Raw genomic sequence first — 22,715 nt, 5'->3', positions numbered from 1 at the left:
ATTGCTCGCTTCCTCCTTCTCCCTGCTCTGGGGTCACCATGTGATCCTGAGAAGAGGACGCATTCTGCCGGGGTCCTCTATAAGATAAGTCTTTATAAAATATATGGATTAATGGTATGGTTGATACATAAGATAGAGCTAACAATTAAGAAATCCTAGTTATTGGCCAGCAGCATTGTACCTAATATAAGTCTCTGTATGTTATTTTGGGCACCCACGTGGCAGTGGAGCTGGAGCGGCTATGGAAAGAGTTATCCTTACAGAGAAGTATTAACAGTAACACAGGGTGAAATTCATGATGCCAGTGTAAGCAGCAGTTTCAAACTCCTTCCCTGCTGAACATGATTATATCAAAGGCTACATCACAAAAACAGAAAGTCCTGGTGATTTTATTCTTTTCCTAGAATTACTCTGAGGAAAAGAAAGAACAAATAGCTCCTACAGAGGCTTGAAGTCACTGAGATGCTTAGCTGTAGGGATGAAGACTTGGGGGTTGACCAGATGGCCAGCCAGTTCTCAGACTGTCCTAGGGTCTTTATGGAGAGAAGAACTTAGGCTCATAGATCATGTCCCAGATTTAGGACATCTACCCAGAAAGATAGAAAATACTGTGCTTTCTCATAGCCTGAAAATCTGCTTCCAGAAGGAATGCCCATGCCTGGGAGATGAACGTGATTGTCCCTAAAATCATCAGGGTAGTAACAACCCTTAAGGCTATTGAGTGTTCTCTATGAGACAATCAGGGTAGCTGATGGAACCTTCACAGTCATGCCCTCTTCCCTGTTTTATAGAATGAATATAGTCAAGGACCGAGGGAGAGTGAAATGTGTAATTCATTCAAGGTCTTGTATTGCAAGCAAGCTTTTGTGCCCATCCTGACTCACAGTTGAGGTCTTCCACTGTGAATCTGCCAGGTGGTCCACAAAGATCATCCACCAAAGGCTCAATTTTCTTTCCTGGGCTGCCTCTTTGTCCACACGATTTCCAACTGGCAGACAAAGTGAAGGGCCAGAATAGTGGCCTACTGAGAAATCTCATCCAACCGTGCCATTTTATAAGGCGTTAACAACAGTGTTTGTTTGGTTTTAATTTGAATCAGAAATAAAAAGTCAAGAGTCTATATGCAAACCCAAGGCTTTGACATTTCTTGAGAAATCAGATCTGGCCATCCTGAGCCAGTGTTGTTCCCTGGCAATGGCTGGATGGGGCTAAGGCATGGCTGAACTCCTTGACAAAGGCACAAGACCTCTGGTCGCCAGAATGTTCTCAACATGAAGGATAAGTGTTGGCCATCATCCTTTATATTGATTTCATTGTCATTTTCCTTATTGAAGAGGAGAATTTCTGTTCCTGTTCTTGTTTGTATCAACAGCAAGAGAGCCGAAATCGTATAAGGGGAAGCTGTGTGTGTGTGTGTGTGTTGTGTGTGTGTGTGTGTGTGTGTGTGTGTAAGAGAGAAAGAAGCAGATAATTTCTCTCCTGATAAAGTGAACAACAGCCTTATACCTTTTATAACTAAACACTAATCTTCTATGTTCTCCATGGCCCCTCTGTAGACTTAAACTTTAGCAACTGAAGTAATGGCTCCCACAGAAGATGGCTTTAACTATATATAGCCCTATCTACTAAATCCAGAGCACCCCAATCCTCTTAAAGCATTTTATCCACTGGTCCTGGGCAGACCACTATAGCTACCCTGTGAAGAACAGAATCTTGTGTGGGGACACTTCTGGGGTCCCAGGGCTAAGCTGGAGAAGAGTATGAAATGCCTTTCTCAAGACTTTTTCCCTGGAAACCCAGCTTCACAGTGTGAGATGTCCAAGTTATAAGTGGGTATCCCAGACCACAGGGAGCAGCAGCTTTCAGACAGTTGATGGCAACTTGCTAACTGTGCATGTTCTTTGGAGGAAAGAGAAAGGACTGGCCTTATGTCTAGATGAGTCTATCCCAGAGCCTCAAGTCACCACTGGCCGTTGAGTCTTCCCAACCATTGTAGCACAGAGACAAGCTGCCTCTTGTCTTGTCCCATCTGGATCACTGACCTACAAGAATAGTATGACTCAGAATGTAGTAAGTGGCTGGTTTCTGCCTCTGAGTTTCAGCATTGGGTGACCCGAGAAGTTCATTCTAAGAGTTGCCTCAAAGTGGTGATTCTACCTGTTTATGTGTTTATTTCTTTCCCTCTCTATTAAAGCCTAATGAACTATATCTGGGGACAGAAAAGGCCACACCACAGTTGGATTTTCTTCCAACTATGTCACCACTGATTTGACCATTTCTCTGTAATACACCTCAGGTTCCATGCCCCACAGGGGCTAATATGGATCAACATCTGACTAACAGAGAAGTTCTGGAGAACAGCAAGCAGAGATACACTGGGAAAGTTCCTTACAACCTCTTCATTCTCACTGACGAGGAAGACTGCCTTAGGGCACTTATTTGGATGAGAAACAACTCCATCCTCACAGAAGGTAAAGTTACTGTAACTGCAGCCTTTCAGAATAGCGTTTTATTTTTATAATGAGTCTCATTCTTCATCTAGTTCCAGTATATAATTAGTGTCTAATTAATTCCAACCAAATCATTCATCTGTCATGCTTTGTTTTCCAGATTAATTTACAACTTGTTGTCATTTTTGGATACCCAGAATGTTTTCTGGGGGAAAGAAAAAGGCTTGAGATAGTTTAATTATCTATAATTATTTTATTACACAAAATGAATATCCGAAGAGCAAAGCATGGCTAAAATCATTAACTAATTAAAGAATAATTTAATAAGCAAACATGTTTAGCAATTATATGGAAAATATGTCTCCCTTTGTGAGGCTGAAAAGACCCAGGAGGAGGAAGAAAGGCGGGCGTTGGAAGGGCTCCTTTCTTCTTTTCAAGACCCATTCTTCTCCTTCTTGCTGTTGCCTGCACAGTCCTTCCCATAAATAGACACATTCGAGCTGCAGACCACTTTTTGAACCCAACTGTGAAAGTAAAACATTTGTTCAAATGCCTGCGCCTCTCAAAAGCATTTCCCAAGCATCTTCTTCACCATTGTTTGGATTTCATTGAAATTGTTTGACTCGTGAAACCGCTAGAACAGAGTCTGGCTGCCCCTGTGTTTTTGGTTGAAACCTGGAAGCCAGCAAATGGGAGTGATCATGCATTCAGCCTTCATCTTCCCTAAGGCCAGGTTGAGTCCCATGGCCACCTATGGGAGAGCCGAGGTTCTCATCCTCACCTGCAGTTCAGGTCAAGGACATAAAGACCCCTAAGTACCCAGAAAGTGGGTGTCGAATTGCCAAGTTAAGTATCTTCCTGTGTTAAATATTACTCCATTCATTAATGTAGTTAACACAATAGAAGTAAATACAGTTCCTTCTGATTTTGAGTTAATGGCTTTCTTAGGTCTTTCAAAGCTTCTGAAGCTAGTGTATTCAGGACATGAAACAGTTAATGGCGATCAAATGGCATTCATCCCTTTGTTAGAGTCTATTTGCTAATATGATAGAAACTATTTGTTTCTAAACTTATGAATGAGGTTGGCCTGTAATTTTCTTTAGATGGGTTTTCCTTGTCATGTTTTTAGACTCAGGAGCATACTAGTGTCACAAAGTAATTCTAGATTTGCCATATTTTTAGGGGAGTTGAAGTAAAAGTAACCTAAAGGTTGGATATGAGTCATCATAAATCTAAATGGGTCTGGCACCTTTGACAGAGGTGGACTGTACACATACATCTAGCAAGCTGTTGTAAACCCTGTCATAAAGTATCTTCAGATTTGTGTCTATATATTTTTGAACCCGTTTCAGCATATTATTATTATTTTTAATAGCCACCAACCCTCATGTTGACCTGTGTAGCCTTTAAGATTTCAAGGGACTGTCCTACCCTGGAGTGTTAGCATGTGGTCATTATAAAGTGCTAGGAAGTAAATTCTTTAGACTTTGCAGGGCATGCAGTCTTGACTGCAAATACTCATCTCTGAGGTTGCAGCAGGAAAGCAGCCACAGAAATGCCTGGGCATGGCTGTGTGCCAGAAAACCTTTACAATACCAGGTAATGAGCCGTGGTTGCCGAGCGAGCGAGCCTTCTTTAATCCATATAACTTGGGGCAAATTACATTAAATTATCAGACCAACATGGAACATAAACTCACTGAAAGCAGAAAAGCCAAAGGACACAGTGTGTCTGTCCTAGGACTGTAACTAGTCCTGACAGGGGCCAGTGCTTTAACCTTGAACTTTGAGTGCTTCAGGTGACAGGACCATGGAGCATTTTGACCAAGAAATGGGGCCTTTAAGAGTAGCCCTGCAAGCTCTGCAGGGTGAACTCAATAGCAGGCAAGCAAGCAGCACTTCAGTTTCCTGCGGGTGTCTTCCTTTTTGTTCTCTTAGCTCTCAAATGTGAAGGAAGGACCTGCCCTTCTGTGAGCATGACTGGCTGTGAGAGACAGTGGTTCTCTGGGACTCACTTTAAGAGGACTGCTTTTTAAATTTATTTTATTATTTTATTTTATTTTTTGAGATTTAGGACTGCCTGCTACCATTATAAAGCCACTCTGAGAGCCTGTTCTTTTCTACTCAAGGGCCAAGATAGGGAGTGTGTGAAAAGTAGTTCCTTGTCTTAAATGTGGGCTACCTGCCCCCAGTCACCCAGGAATGTGTTCTTAGCACTCAGCTAGAGGCCAGGCTTGAAGGGTATCTGAGGAGCCCAGTGCAGCCCAGTTAAATTAGCCTGTGTAGAGGCCTTTTCAAGTGTCTTCTCATGTGTAAAAACTTAAAAAGGAAAGCATTACCTCCTGCCTTAGGAAACTCTTCTTTGTAGCTTTTCTATAATTCAAGTCATATTCAGGCATGATTTTAATTAGTCCCATTCAGACCTTAGTCTTGAACTCATTTTCCTGTTCCTTCCTCCAATACCCCACACCCCCACTCAGGCCTTCCCTCCTCCCACTGAGCCGTGCAGAATCACGGAAACGCAATCTAAATCCCGGGGGTGTGTGCCTAGGACAGTAGCCCAGTTGGCTACAGAAAGCATATCTCCACGTGGGAGCCAAGAGTCAACATCAGACAGCTACCTCTGTGGGTGCTTCTAGAAATGCAACATGGAGCAAAAGCAGCTTGACAAGGGGGCTCCACTTAGAGCCCTCAAACCTACCCTGGTCTTTGCAGCAACTGATAGCACATTCATCAGGGAGGGGAGGCCTGCATGAAATGCATCTGTGTACCTCCTGCGGGTCATCTTGATGGCCTATCATCTCCTAGGTGAGCAATTGTGAGTCTCATCACTGGACCTTCTTGCTTACTTTCTTATAAAAACTAAATTTTAATACAATATATTCTGATCACAGTTTTTCCCTCCCTCAGCTCTTCCCAGATCCTCCTCACCTTCCTAACTATCCAACTCCATGCCTTCTTTCTCTTTTTCCTTAGAAAACTAATAGAAAACCAAATAAACTGGACTAACACAAAAGAAACAAGCAGAAGAAAAAAAAAACAAAGGAAAATCATAGGAAGTACACAAACACAAACTATTAAAAAAACAAACAAACACAGAATCAGAAACTATATTATATAAGCAAAAAACCCAGTCAGGTTTTTAAAAAATGCCTGAACAAAGCATTATAAAATAAGAAAGTCTCCCCAATACCATTGAGTTCATTTTGTGTTGGCCATCTACTCCTGGGCATGGTGCCTGCACTTGTGTATACCCACTGAGACTCTCTCTGTTGGAGAGAACTATTTTTTCTTTTGGGAGTGGTTGATAATTGGAGATAGCTTCTAGGTTAGGGATGGCGGCTTGTGTCCACTCCCCCTCTAAACACTGGGATCCCATCTTCATCACTGGACTTTCAAGTCCTCTCTAACACTGCCAAATGCCTCTGTGGTCTTCCTAGATCTGCACCTTAGAAGGAAAACAGCTGTTATAGCAGCAATGTCATAGAGGCATCTAGAATTTGCTGAAACTCTAAGCCTTGTCTTTAATATCTATATCTATATCTATATCTATATCTATATCTATATCTATCTATCTATCTATCTATCTATCTATCTATCTATATATGGGGCTGTAATTTATCTCAGTGTCACTTGCATTCATACTGTGCCTAAAGGTGAAGATGACTCACAATGTTTTTGTTTTTGAAGCAGGGTCTTGCTAGAAATTGCAGGCTGGCCTTGACTGTTGATACTTCTGCTTCAGCCTTCTGGGTTCTTGGATTATAGGCATGTATCATCTTGCCAGTTTTCAAATACTAAGTCATATCAAAGCATTTTACTCTCAGCCTCACCTGGAAATTGGTGGCCAGTTGTGATGAAGCCCAGTGACCCCGTGGCTGAGATTGGTGGCACTCTTAGGAATCTCTTTGCTTTTCTGCAAGGATGCACACTGGCTGAGTGGGCTGAGGGAAGATGCTCACACTGAGTAAAACCAAGTTTTGGGATTGATGACATCAGTCCACTTTGGGGGCCCACCACCTTCTTGAGAAAGTTATCGAACCCCCTTTGTATGTTAGTCTCTGGATGATATCTTCCTCACGTTGAGTTGTTGGGAGGATTTGATGAGTCTAATGAGTTGTTCCATCCAGTCCTCAGTACAGTGTCTCAGCCACAAAACGAATTCAATAGACACAAGCTATTCTAAGTGTTAAGATAGCCCTCACTCTCTGGTTCCCCTTTACAGGGTTTCAGTTACCGCTAATCAATGGAAAATAGTAAATAGAAGCCTTAAGGATATGAAAATGTTAAGTGGACATTTTCAGAAATAATCCCTAAGGTTTTAATTAGATACCGTTTTCAGTAGCATAATGAAATCTTATGTAGTCCCTCCCACCCAGGACATGAGTCATCCTTTTGTCCAGAGTATCTGCTCTGTATTTACTACCCACCAGTTAGTCACTTAGCTGTCTTCCTGGTTATCAGATCCCCTGTTACAATATGGCAATGCTTATGTATTTTATTTAATGACCTCAAAATACAAGAATAATGATGTTGACAGTTCAGTTTTGCCCAAAGAAAAGCCACTTAAAGCTTCCTTTAAGTGAATAGGTAAACATTTGTGGCAGGTATGGATGTTTGGAGGGAAATACAGTATATGTCGCTGTGTATGTTTTCTGGCATATCCCATGGGGATAAGGGGTGAAGTGGGGCCTCAGAGTCAGTTCAGAACCCACCAGATGCCAAATTCTCAACACAAAGAAGACTTATTACCCGGGAGGGACAAGCAGCAGGGGAGGGGAGATGCCTCTAGACTAGGCAAAGACAAACAGCAGGAGTTTCTGTTTCTGCAGGAGTGGTTTTTAAGGTGAAAAAGAGGGAGTATATGCTGGGGGGAGGTAGTAAGTCCTGATTGGACAAGTAGGCCAGTGTAGCTAAATATGAATTTTGATTGCTGGGCCTTGGTGTTTTGATAGCTGGACCTCGGTGTTCCCTCTCAGGAACGAGTCTGTGGTCAAATAAAGGAATAGACCTTAAGGCTAGCTTTAGGAATGTAATCTAAAGGGTTAGCAAGGGAGAGGGAAGGGGGAAGGGCAAAACTAGCCAGTGCCACATTTGCCACTCTTGGGTCTATTAGAGAGCCCTTCCCGGGTTCTGCTTCAATGTTTCTAGTTCACATGATGGAGATAATTCGACCTGAAGAAGCTTGCTGACATGTGAATCTCTATGATGCTATGCTGATGACAGAGATCCCAGGGCTATCAGTCTTGGCACGAAAGATGGAAACCTATACCCACTGAGGGTAGTCAGTTGTGTAGAGACACTGGGACCTTCATGAGAGCAAGTCATTAAATTTGGAGAAGCCCCTCTCCCCCAAAAGAAGAGTTGAGCTCTTCTTTAACGAGGACAAAATAAAAGTTGGTTTTTTTTTTTATTTCTTTATTCTGGGAGGGCAGAGAGCTTGAATTGACACTGTGCAATTGCACTATCATAGTTACTCTGAGCGACAACATGATATCTGAGATCAATTGGTTCATTTTCTCAATTAAGTCCACTGTGGTTTGTGCTGCCACTGGAGGCCATGTTGATGTTCGTGATCTGTGCTGCCTGTATTGCCACCAGATACCAGGTACTGTGACTGGAGCTGCTGCCAGAAGCCATGCGGAAGTTCGTGACACATGCTGCCACAGGCTTCTATGGACAAAGAAGCGTCCTTTGCAATGGTATCAATGACTGAAGACTCATAACTGAGAGTGAGAGACATTGAAGGCTCCTGTGACACCCCCTCCAAGAGAAATAGTCCACACAGGAAGCTATTGAAGAGAGTGCTTAAAAATTTTGATGAAGATGCTGAAGTGTACCTCTTGACAATTTATGGCCTCTGGCAGTGGGGTGGGGTGGGGTGGGGAGGGACTCCACTTCCTTTAAGGGTGTTTGACCATGGGCAACACAAATTGGAATTGGTGGATTTAGGGGGGGATCACAAGAAGGGGAAGGTGGACCTGGGGGAAATAGGAAGTGGATGTGATGGGTTGCATTATATGAAATTCCCAAACAATAAAAATATCATGTTGAGAAGAAAAAGACAGTGGACCAACACTTGGTCTGGGAAGCCAGCCTGTGATGGGCAGAAGTGGGAGATGAAGGCTGAGTAGCAAATGGAAGATGCATACTGTGGACGCAGTGCCTACCCAAGGCCAAGTTTAACTGATTACTTCTTGGGAAATAAGAACTTTAGTGAAGGGCGATAGCCAAGGGGGCAGTGGTGGAGGTGATCTTGCAGTCTGTTCCCATGTCAACAGAGGGAAGTCGATCAGAAAGGTCAGGCTAGAGGATGGCAACAGCCAGGTGACACAGTGCAGCCACAGATGTAAGTGATGGGCAAAGTGGCCACCTTTACATTGGGGGATGCAGTGAGCACAGCCACTCCTAGTTTATTTTCAAGTTAGTCTTGGGGATGGTGGTATTTGAGGCCAGAATTGGCAAGTCTAGCATGTCATGCAAAGAATAAGGCTGTATTCCCGCCTGCCTCCTGAAAGTTGGGTCACAGCTGCCTGTCCTGAGTTGGATGGTCAGTCCATTACCTCTTCATATTGCCAAGGAAGAATGTGGATATTCTTTGTAATAGCTTTCTTTTATTATCTCAACTGATTTCCCATTGTATACAGATAGTTGGTGATGGGGGTAGGGAAAGGGAACCATCAATAGGGCCCTTCTCCCAAGAATCTGAGAAAAAGAAGCTGAGGCAGGAGGATCACCAGGAGTTCTAGGCTAGCCCAGGGTACATAGTGAGTGCCAGGCCAGCCTGAGCTTTTAAAGAGTGAGACCTTGTCTGTTTGTTTATGGACTAGCAAGGTAGCCCAGCAGATAAAGGCTCTTAGCATGCAAGTGGGACAGCCTAAGTTTAGTCCCCAGAACCCAAGGTGGAAAAAGAGAAGTGAATCCTAAAGGTTGTCCCCTGACCTCCATACCTCATCTCTCTCTCTCTCTCTCTCTCTCTCTCTCTCTCTCTCTCTCTCACACACACACACACACACACACACACACACACACACAAAATATTAAACAATAAAATTAAAAATTTTTAAAGAGAGAGAAATCCCCTTGTTTCTACTGGCTGTCTGGCTGTGGCAAGGAGGCTTGTATATCTCTCTTGGGTCCCCACCTCCTAGTCCTAGGAAAATCCAGGGTTGGCTTTCCTATAGCACAGGGTGGTTGTTCTAGAGGGATAAGGCATAATGGCTAGCGGGAACAATGACTGTTCCTGGGAGGAGTAGACGCCTATTATGCACACACAGGTGCCACTTCAGAGTGTGGCCCTCTCCCAGCTGCTGTTTTACACTACAGTCCTCTGCTCCCAAAAGGAGAGCCCAGTGGCCATGATGGAAGCAGCTGAGACTCCCATTTTCTGTGCTCTAGAGCTGCAGATATCAATCACCCCATCGATGGGCACTGCTCTGGGTTGTGGAGAATAGTGAGTGACGTCACAGCTCAAATGATGCTCTCAAGTACAAACAAAAGCAGGAGTGTTCAGCTGGGGCAGGGCGGGGGGTGGGGGTGGGCAGGAGTACTAATAGAACCCAGCAACTGATACATCAGAGCCATTTATGGCATTAATTGAAACTAATTGAAATTCATATGCTTGTACCTCTGTACTTTCCCTGAAAATGAAAAGTAGGGTGAAAGTAAAGTAAAAAAAAAACAAAAAACAAAAACAAAACCACCCTAATGGCTTGAAATGCATCAATTATTTTCATCTGTAGCTAAATACAGTTTACTGCCTTATTAAAAGCATGTTTGTAGGAAGAACGAACATTAAAATTCCAGTGCACGAGTCACCAACGACAGAACCTTTGTTATAGCGAAAACATTCCTTCCTTTATGTTTGGCAGGGAAAAATGAGGCAGGTCAGGCTGGGGTCAGAGAAACCTTATGCTCTGATTTACAAAAAAAGCGTAAAGAGTATTGTCTATTTGTGGGCATGGTATGCTTTGTAAAGAAGCGAGTTTTTTTTATATAATGTTCTATGATTTTTTTTAAAAATTCTTTCATTAACTAGCAATTTCTTGATTTCATCCAGATAAAGTTCCAATTAAAGTATTTTAAATCCTGAATTGTGCATCCATTTACACAGGGCTGTGGGGTGTGAAACGCACTCACAGTGAATGCCCTGAGCCCACCCACTGGCTGCTATGTGACTTTGACCTCTCTACTCTGCTTTCTTGGGGGGGGGGATAACAATAAAACCTATCTTCCAGGCCTGTCTGGAGATGAAGAGGTCATGTAGAATGACCATATGTCTCTTTTGAAGTGGATGAAGAAAATTGAAGTCTTTGTTAAAAAGAGAGCAGAATAGGGCCAGAGAGACGGCTCAGAGGGTGCCGTGCTTGGAGAGCTAACTGGTGTGATGTGAGCTTGAGCCCCAGAATCTAAGTAGGGTGGAAGGAGAGAACCGACTCCAACCACACAGCTGTCCTCTGACTTCCACAGGCATACCGTGACAGCCATATAACCACACATCTCACACACACACAATAATAATAATAATAATAATAATAATAATAATAATAATAAATAAAAATTTAAGTAATAAAGCTAAATAGGAGTCAGGTGTGCTAGTGCACACCTGTGATCCCAGCATTCAGGGGACTGAGGCAGGCAGATCACAAGTTGAAGGTCAGCCTCGGCTACAAAGCAAGACCTTGTCTCAAAAAGTGAAACAAACAAACAAAAAAGCCATTTCATGCTACATGTCTGCAATCCCAGGATTTGGGAGGAAGAGGCAGAGAACTCAAGGAGTTTATGGTCATCCTTGGCTATATAGCCTGGAAGAAAGTCCTTGTTCAATCCACATATCTGAGCCAGAGGAATAAAGTTTCTTCTGGACTCTCCTGGAATGATTTCTAAATAGCACAGTAAACAAGGGATTTCTTGCTTCCCGGCATTGCTATGGCACCTACATGCAGGAGTGTTATTTGACACCGTCAGTTGTAGCTACATACAACTTTGGTTACATTGAAGATTATATAGGATTTTGTGAACTACACCGGAAACCTCAAATCAGATCTAATGTTGTTAAGGTGAGTGCTATTGCATTTCATAGCCCACCTAGGGACTAAGTACTTCTTCCAGTGCCAACTGAGGAAAGCTTGCACTGAGGAAGTAGGATTGGTACCTCGAGGGCAAGCACTCAACTGTCAAAGGCCCCAAGATATAAAACTGAAAGTGCATTTGAAAACAATCAGCATTTAAAGAAAAAAAAGGGGGGGCATGCAAGAACAGCAATTTCCTGTTGAAAATGAACACCCAGGGAAAGGTGTTCCATAGGGCAGTCACACGGGCACTTGGCCACTGCAGCCGTGGTCCAAGGTGGTCAGGCTACCTCTCAAGCTGGCAGCAGAACTTAACTGCAGCATCCACATCCCGCTGACTTTGCAGATATCCAGACACAAGGGTTAGGGAGTAATGGAGGCTTGCGCCAAGGTTCCAGAAACTACTGATTACAGACAGTATCTGGGATAGAATTCTGGCAAGGAGACCCCGAGAGGCCATAAAGTGAAACTGTAGCATGAAACTTACGTTGCTGTGGAAACTCTAGGTTTCAGATGCCAGGAACATGGAATGCTCACCAAGGAAAGCTGGAGCAATCAAGTAGAGATGGCCCAAGAGAGATGTTATGTATGTGAAAGGTAGCAGAGCCCTATCTATGGTCACCCAGGACTACCCAAGCCTATTAGAGCCCATCATAAGCCCTAGGTGCCAAACACAGAACAGTAGGGCTGGGTGTTTGTTTACCTTGCTGCATTTTGGTCAGTGGTCAGGGCTTTCCTTGCTGTCCTCCTGTCCCTTGTTTTTAGAATGGGAACGTCTGCTCTGTTCCATTGTAGGCTTTAATTGTATGACTTTCCTTTTTTTATTCTGTAGGGGCTCAAAATTAAGAAAGTGTCTTAAATCTCAGAAGTGACTCTGGACCTTTGGGAGTTGAACTGAATGCATTTTGCATTATGAGATGGGCATGAGCCTATGGAGACCCATGGTAGAATGATGTGATTGGGATATGAGACTTTCCTTGTGGGCTAGTGTGTTTCAGCACTTGGTCACCAGCTAGTGGGGTTATTTTGGAAGATTGTGGGACCTTTAGGAAATGGGGGCCTCACCTGAGAAAGTGAGTCACTTCTAGAATGCCGAGTTACACGCCAGCACAGATTTCAGCCCAGGTTCTCTCTACTTCCTCATTCACCTCGTGTGTCACCATGAGTGCCATCATTCCTTTCCTACCATGAAACTGAAGCACAATGACCCACCCCCCTTAAATTAGTCCTTCTTGAGTGATTTCTGTGGCTACAAGAAGAGTAACTGGGGAATGGAGGAAGACTTGAGTGAATGTATCCGGAGGGCATGAAGTCCTGAGTGGATGTATGATGTTGACATGGGCACAGACGTGTCAAGGATTCCAGGCCCTCAGACCCATGGGAAACTGACAAAGCTTTCCTCCTGGTGAAGTTCAGAGGGAACTGACAAAGCTTTCCTCTAGTCCAATAACCAGTGTTTATCAACAATTGACCAGTGCATGCAAAACTTACAACTGCAGTTCCTCCTGCAGGATGCCTGCAGCCTGACACTACTCCCCTACTTTGAGCACTGAGAACAGCTTGCTCCTTCTGTGCTGTGCGGAGTCAGCACTCTGAGTGAGGCTCAGGGTTGTTGTATAGTTGGTACTGCTGTGTCAAGGTGAGCATAGCCCATTAATCTGAGCCCCCCCAGCTTCTCTGTGCAGATCTCTCTCTCTCTCTCTCTCTCTCTCTCTCTCTCTCTCTCTCTCTCTCTCTCTGTATGTCTGTCTTTCTGTCTCGTGTTGTGTGTGTGTGTGTGTGTGTGTGTGTGTGGTTGTGTGTGTGTGTGTGTGTGCTTTCTTAATTCCTTCACTACCTGAGTCAGGTCAAGTCCCAGCCTCAAGCATCATAGAGCCAATGATAAAGCATGTAAAAGTGCCGGTGTTGTACCTGGCAAGTCAGACTCACATGATAAACATTTTGCATCTGAAACCTCTTTTCAAAGTAAAAGAGAGAAACTATGGAGAAAGAACTCCCAATTTCAAGAAAACAGTGGAAAGAAAAATCTCCCACAGAATAGATACTTCAAAGGCAACAGATTGGCCTGGTGGAGACAACAGACTGACTTTGTTAAGTCGAGCTGTTCGGGTGTCTCTTCTTCTCGGAATGCTGTGCTGCAGTCTGTACTATAGTCTGATTTATTTCCAAACAAATTATAATGAGATTCTAATATGCTTTATGAGTAATGAGAAAATGTAATCAGACGAGAAGGAATTGAATGAATACTTTTAGATGAAACTGTGTAAGCAGCTATTTAATGTGGCCATGTGGTTCATGCCCCTCCCCTCCGTGTGTTGTCAGAATGTATCTTCCTGCTCTTTTGGCTTCAGGTATTGCTGTGGGACATGGAAAGCTGTGGCTGTTATAGAAGCAGGGATTTGAAGTATACTTCAGTAGTTGTGTTCTTGCATTTTATCATAAATAGACTATGTGTTCAAGGAAGACAAAACACATGTTGGGCAAACTCAGACCCAACCACAAGCAGAAGCATAGCAGTAAATTCCGGCTGGCCACAGGCGTGTGCTAACGCACAGCATGCTTATTTAAGCTGTTTTTGCTGACTTTGGGGTGGCTTTGTTACGCAGCATTGTTGCACTAGCTGCCTGTTAGGAAACTAAAGTCTCGTCTCTATTAGGGGCTGGAATTTCGAACTGAAGAAAGCTGTTACAGTCTGGGTCCTGTGTCCCCCAAATGGCCCATACGCTAAAGGCTTGGTCACCAGCGTGTGGCTCTATTGGGAGATGGTGTGAGCCATTATGGAAGGAAGTTAGCTCATTAGCGTGACTGCCTTCAGAGGGAAACTTGAGTCCCTCCTTTTCCTGTCTCTTCCAGAGCCACCATGAGGGGAACAGACTCCCTCAGGCACACCCACCCACCCTCCCGCTGTGATGTTCTGCCCACCACTGTCCAAAAGACAACAGAATCAAGTTCCATGACCAAAGCTTCTGGCTGTGTAGCAAGATAACTCTTTCTTCCTTGTAAATTGACATTTCTCAGATTATTTTGTCACAGTTAAAAACAGTTCATAGGTTAGACTTTCACTAGGATTATCTAAAGAATTATCAGTCTTATAAAATACATTGTTTCTGAGTTGGAAAACAGCATCAAAGCTGTTGACAATCCACAGGGAGCACTTGTTAGAGAGTCCAGTTTGCCGCACATCCAGCAGAGCTACCCTTCTTCCCCGGGCCTGTAGCAAAAAGCTCACAGTGAAATTGCTCACCACTAGCATGACAGTGAGTGGGAAACACAAAACTGTGGACTGTGGGGTCTATGGGACATACACACTTAAGCTTCCTCAGCTGCAAACGAGCGTGCTTTGGGATGTCTATTTAGAAAGAGTAGAAGGATGCCAAACCCTGACAGTTCTAGGTTCACACCTTGTCTCCTGGCAGACCCACTCTTGGTTGTGCTGGACAGCCAAGATTGCTGCTCTGCAACAGGCAGGAGCTTCCGGACTTGAAACAAAATGTTGGCTTTGTCAACCAAGGAACAGCTGATCTGAAAACCTGATCCCCAGCACCAGTAAGAAGCCCCCTGGCCGAAGTGAGCAAGGATCCCTCCCTCCCTCCTTTCCCTCCCTCCTTTCCCTCCCTCTCTCTCTCTCTCTCTCTCTCTCTCTCTCTCTCTCTCTCTCTCTCTCTCTCTCTCTCTCTCTCTCTCTGGCTTCACATCACATGGAAGAGGAGCAGGCACACAGAAGTATTTTCTAGATGTGGGTTTCCCCAGAGAAGCCATCTTGACACCCTTGGAGCTTATCTGTTTCCTAAGTAAACCTTCTTTTTAACTTTTGGACTGACAGCAAGTTTTGATGGCATCCTTTGACAGATAGAAGCCTTTCAGTTTCACGAGGTCCCATTTATCAATGTTCTTAGTGTCTGTGATTTCATTGTTCTGTTCAGAAAGTCTTTTCCTGTGCAGCTCTCAGGTTTAGTGTATCTGGTTTTATGCTGAGGTCCTTGATCCATTTGGAGCTGAGTTTTGTGCAAGGTGATAAGTATGAATCTATTTGCATTCGTCTACATGCAGCCATCCAGTTTGACTGACACCATTTGCTGTCTATGCTGTATTTTTTCCCAGTGTGTATTTCTGGCTTCTTTATGAAAAATCAGGTATACAAAGCAGCCACATACAGAATGGGAAAAGTTTTTTTTTTTTTTTTTTTTAACCAACTACACATCCGATAGTGGGTTAATATCCAAAACATATAAACTCAAAAAACCGGACATCAAGAAAACAAATGACCCAATTTAAAAATGGGGTACATCTCTAAACAGAATTCTTAAAAGAGGAAATTCAGATAGCTGAGAAGCCCTTAAAGAAATGCTCGATATCCTTAATCATCAGGGAAATGCAAATCAAAATTACTTTGAAATGTCATCTTACACAAGTTAGAATGGCCAAGATCAATAAAACAAATGACAGCTCATGCTGGCAAGGATGTGGAGTAGGTGAACACTCATCTGTTGCTGGTGGGAGTGCAAACTTACACAGCCACTATGGAAATCAGTGTGGTAGTTCCTCAGGAAGATGGAAATTGATCTACCTCAGGATCCAGCTGTATCACTATTGGACAGGTACCTCATCCTACTACAGAGATACTTACTTGCTCACCCATGTTCATTGCTGCCCTGTTCATAATAGCCAGAAATTAGAAACAAAACATCAATGGATGAATGGATGAAGGAAATGTGATACATTTACACAGCAGAATATTATTCGGCCATCAAAAATGGGACTAGAAAAAAACTCATCCTAAGTGAGGTCACCCAGACCCAGAAAGACAAATATGGCATCTGTTCACTTATATGTGGATGTTAGCTGTTAAGTCATTGTTAAACAAGCTACTATCCATATAACCACAGAAGATTAGGAAGAGAATAACAGACTGGGGGGAGGGATGGATATCCCTAGATAGTTATGGATAGGCAAGGGCAGGGTGGGGTACTGTAAAGGGAAGATCAGATGGGGAGAGGGAGTGAAGACGAGTCCAAAGGAAGGAATACAGGGAGGAATATCTAAAATTCAGAGCCATTTTGAGGGGTCATATGGAAGCCTAAGACAGTAGGAGTCACCTAAAATTCATACGCAAATGAATGCAGTCTAAATGAAATTGTCAAATAATGATGGAGACTAAGCCCCAACTGTATAATTACCAAATGAAGCTTCCAGTACTGGAAATGAGCTCCATCTAGTCAAGTTGTTGGCCAAAGGGGCCAACATAGAAACCCCCAAACAACCCAGGCTATTGCCAAGGCTATAGGTTGCTCTCTTCAAACTGATGGTAAGGTCCTATTGCTGAAGACAACACCTACATAACTCAATAAAGTCATGCTGGTGCCTGCCTAAAGCCTTTTCCCCTGTGGACTAGTGTTCATGGTACTGGACTGTACTCTGCATGATACCAAAGGAGAAAAGTAAACACCAACCCAGCAGCAAACTTTTCAGTCTACAGTGGTGATCTGCATGCAAGGTGTTCTGGTGCAACAGAGGCACAAAGCTTGTGGGAGTAACCAACCAATATCTGACTTGATTTAAGGCCCACTCCATGAGATGGAACCTGTACCCAACACTGCTTGGAGGGCCAAGATCCTGAGACTAAATGGGTGAGGAACCTAGGGGAAAACCAAATACTATTGTTCTGCTAAAGGAACATAGAGATAAAATGACTACTAATGACAATCTTCTATACTCATACATCAATCCCTTGCTTAGCCATCATCAGAGAAGCTTCCTCCCATAGCAGATAGAAACACATATAGAGAACCACAGCCAGATGATATACAGAGAATAAGAGTCCTTGGCATTACTCAGCCCTAAAAGGAATGTCTCCATTGAATCCCTCCCTTTAGGGATCCAGGGAACTCTGCAGAATAGGAAGTGGAAAAGGTGTAGGAGCCAGAGGGGATGGATGATACCAAGGAAACAAGCCTTTCTAAACATACTGGACCAGTACACATATGAACTCACAGAGACTGAGGCAGCATACACAGGTCTATGACAGATGGGGTCCTAGAGCTGAAAGGAGAAGTGGACATGTACCTCCATCTCTAACCCAGAATCTATCTCCAATTGATAGCCACTTGCAAATGAAAAACTAGTTCTCTTTGAGGGAGTCTCACTGAGGAAACAAACCACTTTTAAGGGTAGGTCTCATGCCCAGCAGTAGATGGCCAACACAGAATGAGCTCAGATGCCACAGAGTGGCATCTTTGAAGGCTCTTTGTCTCATAATATTGGAGGGCCTTAAAAAAAACTTTCAGGTCCTCTGAGTATATATTATGGTTTCCAGTTTTATGTTTTGATGGGATACCTGTGTGTGCAAAAGTGTGTGCCTCTAAATATATGTGTGTCTCAGGCTTTTTGTTTGGTTCTTCTTCCTCCATTGTTATTTTTTCTGTGCTATTTTGATTTGTTTGTTTTTATTTTATTATTCTATTATTCTTTAGTTGCCTGGTTGTTGTCTAATGAGAGACAGAAGGTTGTGGTTGGAAGGAGAGGTGAGGAGGACCTCGGAGGAGTTGGGGAGATAAACCATAATCAGAGTATATTGTATGAAAAAATATCCATTTTCAATAAAAGGAAAGAAAATGAAAGCGAGTTTTGCATAATTTAACCAAATTGGATAAATACACTTATTTACTTTTGCCTTATGAAATTTCTTCTCATACCATTGTATGAATCAGAAAAAAAAAATAACAGAGACTCAATGAGTGTAGACTTTATGGTGAAATTTTTAGAGCAAATCTGAGAAAAATGTGTCTATAGGCATTTATTTCTTCTTTGTAAAAAAGGTTAAAAAAGAAAACTATACCAACTCAATGTCAAAAAACAGAAGAAGCCACACCCAGTTTATAGTGCCGCTGTTCTGAAAACTGGCAAAATAATAGCATTCATAGTTATTTCTGTAGCATTTTTGAGAAATGTAAATAAGTTGGATTGACTGCTTCTCTCAGAGTGCTCTCTAACAGCGAATTCTTTCAAGCTTATTTTATGATTTTTTATATGCTGAGAAAAATAACACCCTTCCAGCCCCCTAGCTAGGTCTTGACACATTCAGTTCTGAAACCAACAATTTGAATCTTTATAAAATTACACATTGAAAGCAGAATGTTACAACTATTAGTTCTCAAAAAAAAAGCAAAAAACAAAAACAAACACCCCCCCCCAAAAAAAGAGGGGAAATACCTTAAAATCAACCCAGATCGACATTTACATATTAAAACTCTCAGTCACACCCATATTTGAACGTGTTTTTGCCGTTGTCCTTTCCTGGCTCATGAAAAGTTGTATGCATGGCAGACTTCAGCAATTTTGTCTCTTTAATAAGTGTAGCAAATAGGGAACAAAAACAAGATAAAAGGTTTTATTCTAGACCATTTCCTCCAGCATAATTTCAACTTTCAAATTATAGGAACATAAATGAATGTCCTACTTCTGTGTTAGAAGTACTTGACTACTTTGTGGGATGTTTTGTGCCAATTCTTTACTAAATTATCTTGGTCGCTGTTGCTAGGTAACACCACTGGCTTCCTGCAGCTGAAAAATGAAAGGGTTAGAGGGAGCAATTCGGCATTATTAGCATTTGACTAATAAGTTTTTTTTTTTTAATTGTATGTCTTAGCATTTCTCTCCCTTTCTAGGGAAGGTCATTGTCTATGGGAATACAATTGACGTTTACACAACAGTGGAGACACTCTTACACTTTGGCATGAAGGGGAACGGCATCTACTTAGTGCATCCCCCAACTGATTCGAACATAACCTGTGTCAACAACTATGAGATAGAAAGTGCTATAGAAGAAGCGATGAAGACAGCCGGAGTGACTATCTATCAGGACTCGCTGTTGGCTCAGTGGAATGATGGCGAGGACCCAGATCCCATCCACAGTGCCAGCTTCACCACTTCTACCAAGCCTTTCAGACTGGAGTGTTCAGTAAGTCCATCCCTGTGAACAGAACTCTCTGGCCACTTGGGGAGAGTGCTAACCTCCCAAGGATTAGGGACTCTGAAAGATGTCAATGTAGAATTTATAGCCATAGACTTGGGGCATGTTTTCAAATTGTTTAGTGTTGTGGAGGCTTCACCCAGAAGCAAGAAGCTTCTACCAACATGGTGACCTAAAACAATTATCACTATTTATTGTTCCTGATTGGGGGTTTGCCTGACTCTACTAGACAGTTCACAGGAGATTTCTTGCATAGCTAAATTAAGACAGTAGTCAAGGCTGGAATCATCTAGAAGACACATTTACTTTTCTGGCTATTGATGCTGGATTAACTTCAGCTGAGACTTTAGCCCTTTCTTGAGCCTGGGCTTTGTTAAAACACAGTGATAGTTCTAAGAGCAAATGGAACGGGAGCTCGGATGTATGCCCCTTAGGCCAGGCCTCAGTTACCAGTCAGTATCTCTGCTACCACATTGTTTTCCTATAGGCAAGTCTTTCTGCACATCAAAGGGAGGAAATTAACCTCACTGGGTGAAGGCCACCCCCAAGGAGCTAAAGTGCCAGGTGCTACAAAGGTGTTGTCCCTATTCTGCTCTCTCATAACACAACCCAGCAAGGATACAGTGGGAACTCGGGCCCATGGGCAACCCCAGACTTAAAATCACAGCAGCCCTGCTCATGGCTTTGCAGGTCCAGGAAACTCTTGAAAACAGCCTGACACAGAGATTCCACTGACCAGGGAGGGAGCTGCTGCAGCTGAGCTGGACACTGACCAGTCCAGGGCCCATGCACTCCTCAAGCATGGATCCCTCATTACCAGAGATAACCTGGTGCGAACTGCAAGCAGGAGGTTTCATGTACAAGATGCCCTTTCCCTTTGCTCCTGAAGCCACTGCCACTGCCCAGCCAGCATTTGGTCACAGCTGCATCCCTTTCCATGGAGAAGATGTTCTAATCATAAGCTTACATAGCTCTCTGGGCCTGGTCTCCTTTAGACCATTACATGACCCAAGAACTCAGCTCAATTAGCACCACCCCTTCATAGAGGGAGTGTCCTGTGCATGGTGAGGCCTGAGGTCCTTAGAAACTGTCTGATCTGTTATTTACTGCATTCATTTATGTAATGACTCCACAGATATTAATGGGACACTGAATAGATCCCAGACTTTGTCTTTTTGCTTCAGGATCTAGCAGTGAAAAAGAAAAAAAAAAGTCTTATTTTGAAACTCATATTGTCTACACTTATATATTATTTTTATCTCAGATGAGGGAAAGTGAAAATGTTTCAACCTCAAATTTCTGCCCCCAACCATGACCCTAGAAGATTGTAAGGTCTTCCTAGGGAACCTCAGGAGATAGGCTTAATTTTATTTGTTGGTATATGTTAGGATTGTTTTGAAAGATGCTGGTCTATCATTTTGTTACCACTGTAGAGTTTAGATATTTGAGCTCTGTTCATCTTGTGAAATGATTTAGGTGATGCTCATTCCTTCTGTATTATCTTAAAAGGCTGGTGTGAGGTTGATGTTACTTCTTTGAATATTGATAAAATTGGCCAGTGAAACTATCTGGGGATGGGACAAATAGCATAGGAAAGGTTTTGATAACAAATTCAATTTCTCAGCCAAATATAAGGCTACTTGGATTTTCTATTTCTTTTATGTCAATTTGACAGATTATATTGTTCAATTTATTGGTTTCATTTAAGTTGGTCAAAAATTCATGGTGGCATTAGGCTGGGGAGATGACTCAGTAAAATATTTGCCATGTAACCATAAAGGCCTGAGTTTGGATCCCAGCATACATGTAAATGGCTGAGTGTGGTGTTGCATGCTTGTAATCACAGTGCTGGGTACATGGAGATGGGCAGGTCTTTGGAACTCAATGACCAGACAGTGTAGCCAAGTTGACCACCTCCAGATTCAGCAAAGACCCTGCCTCAAAAAATAAAATGTCATTTATTTTCTTGATAGCAGCCATTCTCACTGAAGTCAGATATCATCTCAAAGCAGTTTTACTTTGCATTTCCCTGTTGCCTAAAGATGTTGAACACATTTTCAAGTATTTATTGGTAATTTCTATTTCTTCTTTTGGGAGATGTCTATACAGATTATTAACACATTCCTGTCACTCTTTCTATACCAGAAACCTCTGTTAGCCACATTTAGCTTTTCAGTCTTTGGGCAATTGGGTTCTTTGCTTTCTATCTCCACACTCCCCCAAATCATCACCCGTGGGGTGACTAATGTTTTACCCAGGTAGATGTCTCCAAGTGTATTGAGACTATCAAAACCAACCATACCACTGAAATCAGTATAGACTGGACCCATCTTTATGCCTTCAAGACCTTCTGGTTTTTAATCAGCCTGATGGAGGAGGTACAGGTGTGGGAAGTGCACCTCTGGATGCTGAGAGTCCTCAGTTTCTGCAACAGTGAATGCCAGACAGAGCTATCAAACTGCAGGGTGTTCTCAGTTGATTTTATCTACTCTTGGCCACTGAGGGTGGGGTTCTCTCCTGTGCACTTCCCAGTCTGAGAAAAGCCTCCTGCCATCTACCTCCTGCCTTCATCTATTCAGGGTCCATCCCTTTTGCTCTCCACAGCTGCCTCTCTGAGCCTTTCCTCACCCAGTGACTGTGGCAGCAAAACTGAGATTCCATGATGTACAGTTGTCCTCTGATCAGATCCCGGAGAAGCTCAGTTTTTAACAACAGTTTATCTCTCAAGATAGCATCCACCACACCCTGATTCTTACAATGTTACAAAGTGGGACTTAATTCTACTAACTGGCACATGTCCCAGAGAAATCATTGTCTTTCAAAACCAGTGACAGAGTTTGAGGATGTGGTGGCTATGGGCCTTTCCTGAGACTGTTCATCTTCCATCTGGCTTCTCTTCTGTCTCCCCAGGCCAGGGAACTGTGGCCCAAGGCTACATTACGGTTACTGATCTGCATCCCATTTTGTGTTATTGTTGTTGTTTTTCTGCCTTTTCTAGGTACACTTGCACTTCCTTTGTGGATTTCCAAGGCCCACCCTAGGTTCCTCTCTTCAGAATAGAGACTTTTTTTTTTTTTTTTTTATTCTGATTCTGCTTCACCAGCCAGCCACCTTATCTGGAAGTCTCCTACCTCATTTACTTCTGACACTGATGAATTATGTTCAGTGTCTGTTCCTCTCTGTCTCACTCTGCCTCTCTGTCTCTCTCAGTCTAAAGTATAGACCT

The 22,715-nt window shown here is 43.0% G+C and overlaps 1 protein-coding gene across 1 annotated transcript in view; it reads left to right on the top strand.

Moving 5' to 3' along the window:
• The window catches only part of Cfap61 (cilia and flagella associated protein 61), a 289,348-nt gene that overhangs the window by 188,516 nt on the left and 78,117 nt on the right, over window positions 1-22,715 (top strand). Inside the window, exons 21-22 of the mRNA XM_027421600.2 lie at window positions 2,297-2,471; window positions 19,185-19,477. Of these exons, the coding sequence (XP_027277401.1) occupies window positions 2,297-2,471; window positions 19,185-19,477 (468 nt within the window). The remainder of the gene's footprint in view (window positions 1-2,296; window positions 2,472-19,184; window positions 19,478-22,715) is intronic.

The sequence above is a fragment of the Cricetulus griseus genome, chromosome 6 (assembly GCF_003668045.3).
Source record: "Cricetulus griseus strain 17A/GY chromosome 6, alternate assembly CriGri-PICRH-1.0, whole genome shotgun sequence".
Classification (NCBI taxonomy): domain Eukaryota; kingdom Metazoa; phylum Chordata; class Mammalia; order Rodentia; family Cricetidae; genus Cricetulus; species Cricetulus griseus.
Note: the sequence above shows the minus strand (reverse complement) of the source record. Positions and strands in the feature narration are given on the sequence as shown.